The 12,360-nt window shown below is 46.5% G+C and overlaps 1 protein-coding gene across 3 annotated transcripts in view; it reads right to left on the minus strand.

Moving 5' to 3' along the window:
- LOC132830576 (bridge-like lipid transfer protein family member 2) overlaps nucleotides 1-11,222 on the minus strand; it is a 71,989-nt gene extending 60,767 nt beyond the window's left edge. The window contains exons 1-7 of one of the 3 annotated variants that reach the window (XM_060848401.1): nucleotides 11,142-11,222; nucleotides 7,230-7,356; nucleotides 6,843-6,892; nucleotides 5,956-6,097; nucleotides 5,602-5,720; nucleotides 5,096-5,156; nucleotides 4,232-4,457 (exon numbers count right to left, since the gene is read on the minus strand). In XM_060848401.1, the coding sequence (XP_060704384.1) occupies nucleotides 4,232-4,457; nucleotides 5,096-5,156; nucleotides 5,602-5,720; nucleotides 5,956-6,097; nucleotides 6,843-6,892; nucleotides 7,230-7,356; nucleotides 11,142-11,215 (799 nt within the window). In that variant the 5' untranslated portion in view covers nucleotides 11,216-11,222. Of the gene's footprint in view, nucleotides 1-4,231; nucleotides 4,461-5,095; nucleotides 5,157-5,601; nucleotides 5,721-5,955; nucleotides 6,098-6,842; nucleotides 6,893-7,229; nucleotides 7,357-11,141 lie in introns of those variants that run through there. The other 2 variants (XM_060848400.1, XM_060848402.1) reach the window with 2 other exon arrangements.
- Nucleotides 11,223-12,360: the final 1,138 nt, after the last annotated feature.

Consider the following 12,360-nt stretch of genomic DNA (forward strand, 5'->3'; position numbering starts at 1 on the left):
TTCCCCTCTCACCCTAAACCTATGCCCGCGGATGTTGGACTCCCCTATGCTGGGAAAAGACCTTGGCGCTTCACCCCATCCATGCCCCTCATGATTTTACAAACCTCTACAAAGCCACCTCTCAGCCTCCGACAGTCCAGGGAAAACAGCCCCAGTCTATTCAGCCTTTCCCTGTAGCTCAAAACCTCCAAATCCAGCAATATCTTTTTAAATCTTTTCTGAATCCTTTTAAGTTTCTCAATATCTTTTCTACAGCAGGGAGACCAGAATTGAACACATTATTCCAAAAGTGGCCTAACCAATGTCTTGTACAGCCCCAACACGACCTGCCAATTCATATACTCAATGCACTGACCAATAAAGGCAAACATACCAAACACCTTAACTACCTGCGACTCTACCTTCAAAGAACTATGAACTTTCAACCCAAGCCCTCTTTGTCCAACAACACTCTCCAGGATTCTACCATTAAGTGTCTAAGTCCTGCCCTAATTTGCCTTACCAAAATGTAACACCTCATATTTATCTAAAGAAACTGCATCTGCCACTCCTCAGCTTATTGGTCCGTCTGATCAAAGTCCTGCTGTACTTTAAGATAATCTTTTTCTGTCCACTGCACCAACAATTTTGGTATCATCCGCAAACTTATTAACCATTCATCATATACTGAAATCCAAATCATTTCCATAAAATGACAAAGCAGTGGATCCTTGTGGCACATTGTGAGTCACAGGCCTCCAGTCTGAAAAAAAAAACTCTCCACCCTCTATCTTCTACCTTCAATCCAATTTTGTATCCAAATGGCTAGCTCCCCCTGTATTCCACGTGGTCTTACTTTACTAACCAGTCTACTGTGCGGAACCTTATCCAATAGCACACTGAACTCCATACAGACAATGTCCATCGCTCTGCCTTCATCAATCTTCTTTGTCACTTCTTCATAAAACTCAAGTTAGTGGGACACAATTTCCCACGCACAAAGCCATGGTGAGGATCCTTAATCAGTCCTTGTCTTTGCAAATACATGTAAATCCTGTCCCTCAGAATCCCTTCCAACAACTCACCAACCACTGATGTCAGGCTCACCGGTCTATAGTTCCCTGGCTTTTTCTTACCACCTTTCTTAAATAATGGCATATTAGCCACCAATCTTCTGGTACCATTCCCGTGGCTATCGATGATAAAAATATCTCAGCAAGGGGCCCAGCAATCACATCCCTAGCTTCCCACAAAGTTCTGGGATACACCTGATCATTCCCAGTGATTTATTCACTTTTATGCATTTTAAGACTTCCAGCAACACTTCCTTTGTAACAGACACTTTTTAAGATATCAGTATTTCTCCAAGTTCTCTAGCTTTCAGATCCTTCTCCACAGTAAATACTGATGCAGAATACCTGTTTTATTAGATTAGATTCCCCACAGTGTGGAAACAGGCCCTTCAGCCCAACCAGTCCACGCCGACCCTGAGCTGCCAGAGGATGTGGTGGAGGCTGGTACAATTGCAACAGTTAAGAGGCATTTGGATGGGTATATGAATAGGAAGGGTTTGGAGGGATATGGGTCGGGTGCTGGCAGGTGGGACTAGATTGGGTTGGGATATCTGATCGGCATGGACGGGTTGAACCGAAGGGTCTGTTTTCCATGCTGTACATCTCTATGACTCTATGTCCAAAGGGTAACCCATCCAAACCCATTCCCCTCTAACTAATGCACCTAACACTACGGGCAATTTACCATGGCCAATTCACCTGACCCGCACATCTTTGTGACTGTGGGAGGAAACCAGAGCACCAGGGGAAAACCCACGCAGACACACGGAGAATGTGCAAACTCCACACAGGCAATCTCCTGAGGCTGGAATCGAACTAGGGACCCTGAAGCTGTGAGGCAACAGTGCTAACCACTGAGCCAATGTGCTGCACATATAGTATCTCATTTAGTATAATTCCACACATATACGGCCTTGTTGACCGTTAAGGGGCCCTATTCTCTCCCGGGTTACTCCTTTTCCCTTATGTATTTGTAGAATCTCTTTGGATTCTCCTTAACCCCATTTGCTAAAACCATCTCGTGTCCCCTTTTTGCCCTCATGATTTCCCTCAACTTTATTCCTAATACCCCATATCCCTCAAGGGATTCACTAGATCCCAATTGTCCACACCTGTCAGATGCTTCCTCCTTTTTCTTGACCAGAACCTCAATTTCTCCAGTCATCCAGCATTCCCTACACCTACCAGCCTGACCCTTCACCCTAACAGGAGCATAATCCCTCTGAAGTCTTGTTATCTCATTTTTGAAGGTCTCCCACTTTCCAACCATCCTATGCCTGCAATCAACTCTTGAAAGTTCTTGCCTAATACTGTCAAAATTGACCTTATTCCATTTTAGAACTTTAGCTTTTAGACCTGACCTATCCTTGTGCATAACTATCTTAAAACTAACAGAACTATGACCACTGGTCCCAAAGTGCTCCCCCACTGACACCTCAGTCACTAGCCCTGCCTTATTTTCCAAGTGAAGCTCAGGTTTTGCTCCTTCTCTAGTAGGTACATCCACATACTAAATCAGAACATTTTCTTGTACATGCTTAACAAATTCCATTCCATCCAAGCCTTTAACACGGACAGTCCCAGTCTACGTTTGGAAAGTTAAAATCCCCTACCATTATAACCCTGTAATTCTTATAGATAAGTGAGATCTCCTTACATATCGCTTCTCAATTTCCTGCTGACTACTGAGGGGGCCCACAGTACAATCCCAATAGGGTGATCATCCAATTTCTATTTCTCAGTTCAACCCAAATAATTTCACTGGATGTTCTCCCAGGATTATCCTCCCTAAGTACAGCCATGATGTTATCCCTAACCAAAAGCATCACTCCCCTTGCGCTCTTGTCCTCCCTTTCTACCTTTCCCATAACACATATACCATGGAACATTAGATGCTAATTCTGCTCTTCCCTGAGCCACGTTTTTATATTAGCTACGATATCCCAATCCCATTCCCAACCACACACGGAGTTCATCTGCCTTATATGTCAGGCCTCTTGCATTGAACTAAATGAAGTTGAATACATCAGTTTTACCTTGTTCCCTGCTTTGCTCCTGCCTGCCTTGACTATTTGACTTCCTCCTCTTCTCACCTGCACCAGTTTCAGACCCCTCTCTTTTCTCACTATCTCTGTATTCCGCTCTGCCCTGCACCCCTCTCCCTCTTACTAGATTAAAGCCTCCTCCGCAGCTCTAGCAAATCTCCCTGCCAAGATATTGGGCCCCTTCCAATTCAAATACAACCATCTTATGCATGTCTCTTCTATCCCAGAAGAGATTCCAAAGATCCAAAAAATATGAATCCCTGCCCCCTGCACCAGCTCCTCAGCCATGCATTCATCTGCTCTATCCTCCTATTCCTACTCTCACTAGTTGCATTGGGATAACACAGATACAGATAACACAGTTTCCTGATGAAGGGCTTATGCTCGAAACGTCGAATACCCTATTCCTGAGATGCTGCCTGGCCTGCTGTGCTTTGACCAGCAACACATTTTCAGCTGTGATCTCCAGCATCTGCAGACCTCATTTTTTACTCTAACACAGATACTACCAACCTAGGGGACCTACTCTTCTACCTCCTGCCTCATTTCCGATATTCTCAGGTTCAGAAGCTCGTTCTTTCTCTGCATATGTTGTTGGTACCCTTGTGTACATCACTTCCTGCCAGCCCTGCTCCCCTTTGAGAATATTCTGCACCCTCTCCAAAGCATCCTTGACCCTGGCACCAGGGAGACAACACACCGTTCTGATGTCTCGCTGTCAGCCAGAGAAACACCTGTGCCCCTGACTATACAGTCCTATATCACAATCGACTGGTTGAACCTGACATATTCTTCATTACATTAGAGCCAGTCTTGGTACCAGAAACCTGGCTGTCAGTGTTACATTTCCCTGAGAGTCCATCACCCCTTACTGTACTGAGGGAGTGCTGCAATGTTGAAAGTGCCATCTTTGAGAGGAGACGGTCTCTTAGAGCAATGTAAAAATCCTACGGCACTATTACAATAACATAAAGAATCACATTGGTGCGATGAGATTAATTGTACCGGGAACTGAGGTGGTTTCACTGGGGTATCACTGATTACCAATATCGATCCAGTATTCAAGCTGTATGCAGATTGAGGCCGGTACTTTACAGGAGATGGAACAGGGTGGGGGAAGTGATGGTCTCTTACCTGCCTTGGTTGTTTCGGGGTTTTCCTGGTTCTGTTCAGTGCTGCTTTGCAGTGGAGTGGGCTGTGACAGTGCTAGCTGCAGTGTGTTTGAGGTAAAGATGCCCTCGTGCAGCTCGCTCTGCAGACCATGCACTCGCAGCTCCGTGCTGACCGCCTTCTGGTCTGGCAAGCTGATGTCCAAGGTGGCAGCGAGACTCAGGGATAAGTTGACCAGACAGAAATCCTCCTGCTAGGCACAATCATAGGATTAAAATCAATGGGAAACGCAGCATGGAGCACAGGGCCTCTCTGGTTTCTCAAAGCTGCTCAGTGTCAGCCATCACCACAGATCGGTGGACAGCCCACTGGGATATTCGGTTCAGTCCTGATTATCACACTGTAGGAAACATATCACGGTTTTGATGCAGAGGAGGTTTTTTTCAACAACTGTCTCAGGATGAGAGGCTTCAGTAAATATGCAGAAACCAGATCTGCTTACCTTGGAGGAGAGGCACACTAATTGTCTAGTCACTCAGTAACTGAAACTTACAGCAGCTGAACTATCTGCTGTCTTGTTCACAAACTTCTGTTCACCTGCCCAGGAGCCAATCAAAGAGCTGTCAGACTGATGGCTCCTGACCTCCACAGTCTATCTCTGGATGAAGTTTGCTCTGCATACACCCCTGTGCTATCGTATCTTCAACATTTTCCCTCACTGCTTGAATAAAGCAGCAGTGTAAACACAGCTCACATTGAGTTCCAGTAATCTGCTTTAAAAAGGGCAACAACTCCTCCCACAGTCCTTGGTTTCAAACAGTATCCTCTTCCCATTGTGGTCCATAATCCAAAGTAAAGAGAAATAAAAGATGTGATCCTTGCACTCACCATCCCGTTACTCTTCATTAGCTTGCTATCCAGCTTGCTCACATTGCCCTTGCACTCGATGCTGGAAAACATACAACCCTTTGTTAGATTCCTGTTCCATTCATAGCTTTTTTTTCTTTTACGAACAAACAATTCCAATTTGACCTTTCCTGATGGCCCTCTTTGTTCCCAGATACAGTACAGGCAATCACAGAGATCAGGGAAATTCCCAGAGATATCTCTCTCTCACACACACACACACACACACACACACACACACACACACATGACAATGACAGACTGTAACAAACAGAGATTGAGCAGGAATGCTTGATTTAATATCCATTGCAGGAACTCAGAGGCTGCTTGTAAAATTCTGTTTCATGTTTGGTAACATTGCCCAGCTAAGGGACCAATGCTGTGTGATAAATCCTGCTGTGTATGCGCTGGCAAACTTGTTGCTGTTACCTCCCCACATGTAGAAACTGTTCCACACCATAACACCCTCCTGCATCTGATGGACTCACTTGTTTCCATTGTAGCTGAGCAGCAACATGCAGTTTGTTAGAGACATGTGCCAGAGGGACTCTGCAATCCAGGCATTTAACACCATCACATTCACTGAATGGACGTGGACCGAGAGCAGCTGTGAAGGCAGAAAGAGACAAGGGGCTCAGGTTTATATAGGTTCACACACAGACTGCACACCCTAGTAGGTATTGCAAATTGCCTATATACCCCCTCACCAGTATACTAACACAGGAGGGCGTGGGTGTTTAAGTTTAATCAGTTATCATTTCTGGGATTGTTCAGTTGCCTCCAAACTTCAGGCAGAAAACCAAACCCAGCAACAAATCCAAATCTCTCAGTGGAGAGCTCACCTGTGACAACATGCGCAGCACTGAGGGCTGGATGCTCAGTCTCCTTTTCATCGCCTTTTCACCGGGATTGGCCCATTCCTGGGAGGCTGCTTTCAAATCGGCTCGAAATCGGACCTCTCCAAAACACAGAGCAAAGTAGTGACTGGAATGGAGAGATCACGGTCGGACTGTAACCACAGGCCATCGAAACCAGACCACACCCCTCACCTTTGCCCCACTTGTTTGGATTCCACATTACACCCTGCCCACATGCCCCCACCTCCCCTGTTTAAACTGGTACCTCCCACTTCACTTCACTCATGACCATAACAACATTCAAGGCTATGGCCCTAACGTGGGGAAGTGGGAGGAGTGGAGGTATCAGTATAACTTGGCCCATCAAGTCTGTACTGCCAAAGGGCTTTTCTGTACTGTATGATTCGGATTCCGTAACCCTGATGAAGAGGAGGGGGTGGTTGTAGAGACAGCTTGGGGACATGGGAAGGGCACTGAGGGGAGCAGTTACAATGATTGAGAGGGGCATTAGCAACATTACAGAGCTCCTTTGAAATAATTATTTAGCTGCAGCATTCTCCTTTTTCCTCTAATTTCCTGGTTTCCCTTGGAATTTTTCAAACATTCTCCTCCTCTGTTTGCTTCTCTTCCAAACACCTTCTGCAAATTCATTTAACCTTTAAAATTTCACTTGATACTGACTTCACTGGAGCTCGACTGCTCTATTTTTAGTAGTAAACACAGCGTCAGGTGTGTACCAGAGAGTTTAACCCAGTAAATAATTGAATAAGAGTGGTTTAAACAACTAGGTGAACAAACACAGGGGAATTGGCTGCAGGAGGGTCAGTGCATAAGTGTATTTGACTGGGAGACAGCGTGCATACAATACTTACGGTAACTCATTGTTCAGCAGCTTACAGGACAGCCAGACTCTGTCTACCTCCTGAAATAGAATTGCAGCTGGTCACTCGACAATAAAACATCAACTGTTTAAAACAACAATTTGCATTTACATAGCAGCTCCTAGAGGCTTATCAAATAGATTTTAACACATCATGTGATATTAGAAGAGGTGCTGAGAGAGAGAGATAGAGAGAAATAGAGAGAGAGAGATAAAGAGGTTTAGGGAAGGAATACTAGATTTTGTGCCTGTTGAGCCAAAGGTGGACTCCCCATGATGCAGTGATGAAATCACAGATGTGACAGAGGTCAGAGTTTAGAAAATCTCCACATCCCACATTGACCATACAAACACTGCAAAAGACGGTCCAAACACTCACCACCGTCTTCTGTGAAGAGATCTTGATACTGACATTGTAAATTGTGAGAAACCCAATGGAGCCGATTCTTAAATCCACGTTTAGCTGATTATGGATGAAATAGGTGACAATCTGAGACAGACACCAGCTGAACAAGAGAAAGAGAATGAAAGGTTAGAATATCAAATGCCAACAATATCAACCGATGTGCAACTCAGGAACAAGTGGAATACTCAGCCAGTGTGTGTGGGAACTGTGACAGATCAAGCATCCAAAACAGCTTGCAGCAAAACAACAGGAGATTGTAAAATACAATACTACAGTACTGGTGGGGATAGGTCTGTTACTGTATAACACTGGGGGACAGTACTGGCAGGGACAGGTCTGTCACTGTATAACACTGGGGTACAGTACTGGTGGGGACAGGTCTGTCACTGTATAACACAGGGGGAACAGTACTGGTGGGACAGGTCTGTCACTGTATAACACAGGGGGAACGGTACTGGTGGGACAGGTCTGTCACTGTATAACACAGGGGTACAGTACTGGTGGGACAGGTCTGTCCCTGTATAACACTGGGGGACAGTACTGGTGGGGACAGATCTGTCACTGTATAACACTGGGGGACAGTACTGGTGGGACAGGTCTGTCACTGTATATCACGGGGGGACAGATTTAGCGTGGACGAATCTATCAGTGGCAGTGAATTTATCATGGGGAAAGATCAATTGTCCCAGAGTGGAATACCCAATGCAGTAATCGTTACCACATCATCTAGAGTGTTTCTGAGCTGGATGCCTGCAGTTCAGTTTAGAACGCTGTCACTTAACTCAGATTACAAAGTCATGAGGTTTCGTCCTCATCCAGAGAGCTGAGCAGCACCATTGAAGCTAACACAAGGGAATGTCAACAGAGTGCTGCCATTTCAGAGTTGCTATCTTTGTGGTGACGTTAAGTGGAGGCTCTATTTGAGCTATCAGATGGATATTAAGGATTTTACTTCTTACTTGGAAGAAGAGCATACTCCCGAGGTCCAGACTAATGCGCTCAGGACTCAGGTTCAATCCTGCCCTAATGACTGCTGGATATTGATCTGATTTAGAAAATCTTGTGTATTGCTAAAAGAAAAGACAGATTTTGTGTTGCACTCAGTTGGACAATTTGCACAAATGCTAATGTAAAGCAGAATATTGCAGACACCGGAAATCTGAAGCAAAGGCAATGCTGGAGAAACACAGCAGGGTTGGCAGCGTCTATTGAAAAAGAGTTAACATTTCCAGCTTAGTACGACGTTTTCAGAGGCTGTTTATACTGTATGAGCACAGCATGTTGACTGGCTGGTAAGTGGACTCTGTTAAGGCCAGATGAAACTAGTCTCAGAAACGACGACTAAAAGCCATTGGGTTCACTCTCCCTCTCGGGAGGAAATGTTTCCGTTTTTTTCCCAGTCTGGCCAACAGGTGACTCTCGAGCCACTGGGAAACAGCTGACACTTGACCAGCTTCTCAAAGGCAGCAAATGCTAGCCTTGCCAATGGGACTCACATCTATGACAGAATGGAAAAGATTGGGGGAATTCTCACTGAGATCCAGGGCTTCAGCCAGGATATATATAGTGCAGTAAGACCAGTCTTTACTTAATTGATCAACGGTTCATTCCCACAATGATGTTTCTGGGATCTTGCTGTTCACCTCGTTTCTCCCATTTCTCCAGTGACCACACATTATCAGCTGTAAAACACTTTGGGACTGTGAGGTTGGTATAGGCACTGTGGAAATTAAATTGTGTTTTCTTTCTCCACCAGTTCAATCCCAGGTTTTTATGGAGTCAATCAGCCCTGCTGATGCAACAAGCAGTCGGAGGGTTAGTGGTTTGTGATCTTCCTATGGTCGAATAGGGTACTAAGGATATCTGTACTTCAAGGGGTGAGAGAGTCAGTCCGGAGAGGACTAGATCACAGCTGATTTCTCGGCTTTGCTGATCCAGAGCCACTAAAAATGGTGTTTCGAGGGACAGCTCAGTGCTGAGCCCACAATTAAACTCATCACAAAGTATAACAGCAGAGGGTGACAGAACAGTAGAAAATAAAGCTAAAGTAGACTATTTCAGCCCTTCCAGCCCATCCTGCTACTCAACATAAACATGGCTAATCCGCTGTCGCAGTGCCACTTTCTTGCTCTCCCTCCATACTTCTTGATACCTTCATTTCTAGAAATCTGCTTCTTCCTCAAATACGTTCAGTGACTTGGCTTCAGTGGTAGAGAATTCGACAGGTTCACCAGCTCAAGAATGAATTAAATTTCTCCTTGTCTCAGTCAAAACTGGCCAACTGCATATTGTGAGGCCGTGACCTCTTGTTCTGGGTCCCATGGCCAGGGAAAGAACATTCCTATAAACTGTGACCAGGAAGCAAGGATATTCCAATGGGAGATTTAGGCTGAATTCGGATATGAAGAGTTTGCTGTAAGTTTGGTCAGAGCTTGAGAGGATTGTGAGGCTATGATAGTGTCAATTAGAAAGCAGTTGTTAATCATCTTTTCTGAAAGCAGTGAACCCAGTCAGTAACAGTGTCTGCCCATTGGCTAATTGTCAGCAAACTACAAACACCCAATCTGATAAACTCACTCACCTCCTTGCACAAAAGGCAAGGTCTCTCACACATTCTCTCTCACCAATATGTACTTATTTACCCCCTTAAACATAATAAGACATTCCACCACGTGACACAGGAGTTTAGTCAACACAATCCACCGAAGACAAAGGCTTTAAAGAGCGCCTTAAAGGAAAGCAGAGAGGTGGCAGTTTAGAGAGGGAATTCAAGAGCTTGGCGGCCAGGAAGCTAAAGGGAGCAAAAGAAGCAATTAAAATCAAGGGATGCATAAGGCCAGAGTTGGCAATGCACAGGAACACTGGGAAAGCTGTAGGACTGGAAAATATGGACAACGGGGGCAAGAGTAAGGGGTTTTAAAGGGACGAAGGTATGGGAACAGTTGGTTGGTGAAGGTAATGACAGGAGTAGGGGGAAGTGGAATTTTAAAGATTGAGGGGGGATTTTCAGGACAGAGGGGAGAACGTTAAGGGGGCAAGTGGAAGAACTTCAGAGGGGAGAGGGAGAGAACATTGGGGGCAAGAGGAGGAGAATGTCAGGTGAAGGTGAGGGGAGAACGTCAGGGGGAGGGGGAGAGAGAGAACATGGGGGGGGAGGAGAGGGAGAGAACATGGGGGGGGAGGAGAGGGAGAGAACATGGGGGGGGGGGAGGAGAGGGAGAGAACATGGGGGGGGAGAGGGAGAGAACATGGGGGGGAGAGGGAGAGAACGTCGAGGGGGGGAGAGGGAGAGAACGTCGAGGGGGGGAGAGGGAGAGAACGTCGAGGGGGGGAGAGGGAGAGAACGTCGAGGGGGGGGAGAGGGAGAGAACGTCGAGGGGGGGAGAGGGAGAGAACGTCGAGGGGGGGAGAGGGAGAGAACGTCGAGGGGGGGAGAGGGAGAGAACGTCGAGGGGGGGAGAGGGAGAGAACGTCGGGGGGGAGAGGGAGAGAACGTCGAGGGGAGAGGGAGAGAACGTCGAGGGGGGGAGGGGGAGATAACTTCATGGTGGGGGGACAAGGGGGTGAATGTCAGGTGGGGGGTGAAGGAAGAACATGGGGGGGTGGGGGAGAGTTGCTGGGGGGGGTGGTCAGGCTGTGTCATGGGTGGGCAACTGGAATCACATGCTCAGGAGGAGGGAGGTGTTGCATCAGGGGTAAACCCCTCCTGTTCATGCTGCATTTATATAGTAACTGTCACATCCCAGAATCAAGGAAGCTGTCCACCAATAGGAGGGGATCAGCAGAGGCTCCGCCCACCTCGATAATAATTTATGCTAATTTCCCGGGGCGGTGTTGTGGCCCCATGCCCCAGGGACTAGGGACTAGGGAGACGGGGTCACTCACCGGCCCAGCAGCACCAGGAGCAGCGTCCCCGCCATCGCCGCCGCCGCCAGGAGCGCCGAAAACATCAGCGCCATCTTGGAGCCGGCGGGAGGGGGACGGGCAGGAGCAGGGGTGAAGGGTCATAGCACACCGGATATGAGTCACGGCCCGCCCGCCGGCCCGCCGGCCGGAATCGGTCATACCGGCCCTGCGTCAGCTGGCCGACCGAAACTACACCCGGGGGTTAGAAACCTGTTATGGGTCCCCAAACATCCTGGAGCTGGCCGATCGAAGACAACCGCGGCGTTGAAGCAGTGAATGAAGGTTTGGGTGGTGGGGGTGGAGAAAAGCAGAACTGGCTTAAGTCTAAAATAGAGAAAATTCTGGAAAAAAAAAGTCAGCTGAAAAAGTGAACCAACATTTCAAGTTGAATGAATAGTCACCAATCTAAAAAGTTAACTTTCACATTAAAATATTTCCAGCATGTCTATTTATTAATACATTAATGCCCTGGTTATGTTAAGGGTAAATCAAAGAGGACAAGGAGCAGAGGGATCTGAGTGTTTACATGAATTGGTTATTGAAGGTTCAGGAACCAAATAATGAACCTTTATCAATGGGAGCACGGAACATGCGGGTACATCCAGATCAAAGGTTCATTATGGTGGTTTAGCCCAGGCCATAAAACACAGGAGCAGAAGGTGGCCACTTCACCTGTCAGGTCTGCTCCGTCATGCTGAGTCTGTAAGCAGCAATGTGTACTATCTGCAAGAAGCACTGCACACATTCACCAAAGCCCACCCAACAGCACCTTCCAAACCCATGACCACTTCCATCTGGAAGGACAAGGGCAGCAGATACAGTCATACAGCATGAAACAGACCCTTTAGTCCAACCAGTCCACACCCATCACATTGATCCATGTTCCTGCAGACATTTCTTATCCATTTACCTTTCTAAGTGTCTTTTAAATACTATAAGTATTCCCACATCCACCACTTCCACTGAAAATACATTCTACGCAAACCACTGTATGTAAAACAATTCCCACTCATGTCATTTTTAAATCTTTTTCTTCTCATTATAAAAATATGCCCCCTAGTTTTGAAATCCCCCACCCTAGAAAAAGACACCTGCCACCTTATCTATACCCCTCATGATTTTATAAACATCTATAAAGTCAGCCCCCAAATCCAGTGAAAAAGTCCCAGCCTATCCAGTGTCTCCACAGAACTCATTT

Source organism: Hemiscyllium ocellatum, chromosome 31 (assembly GCF_020745735.1).
Source record: "Hemiscyllium ocellatum isolate sHemOce1 chromosome 31, sHemOce1.pat.X.cur, whole genome shotgun sequence".
NCBI classification, from domain to species: domain Eukaryota; kingdom Metazoa; phylum Chordata; class Chondrichthyes; order Orectolobiformes; family Hemiscylliidae; genus Hemiscyllium; species Hemiscyllium ocellatum.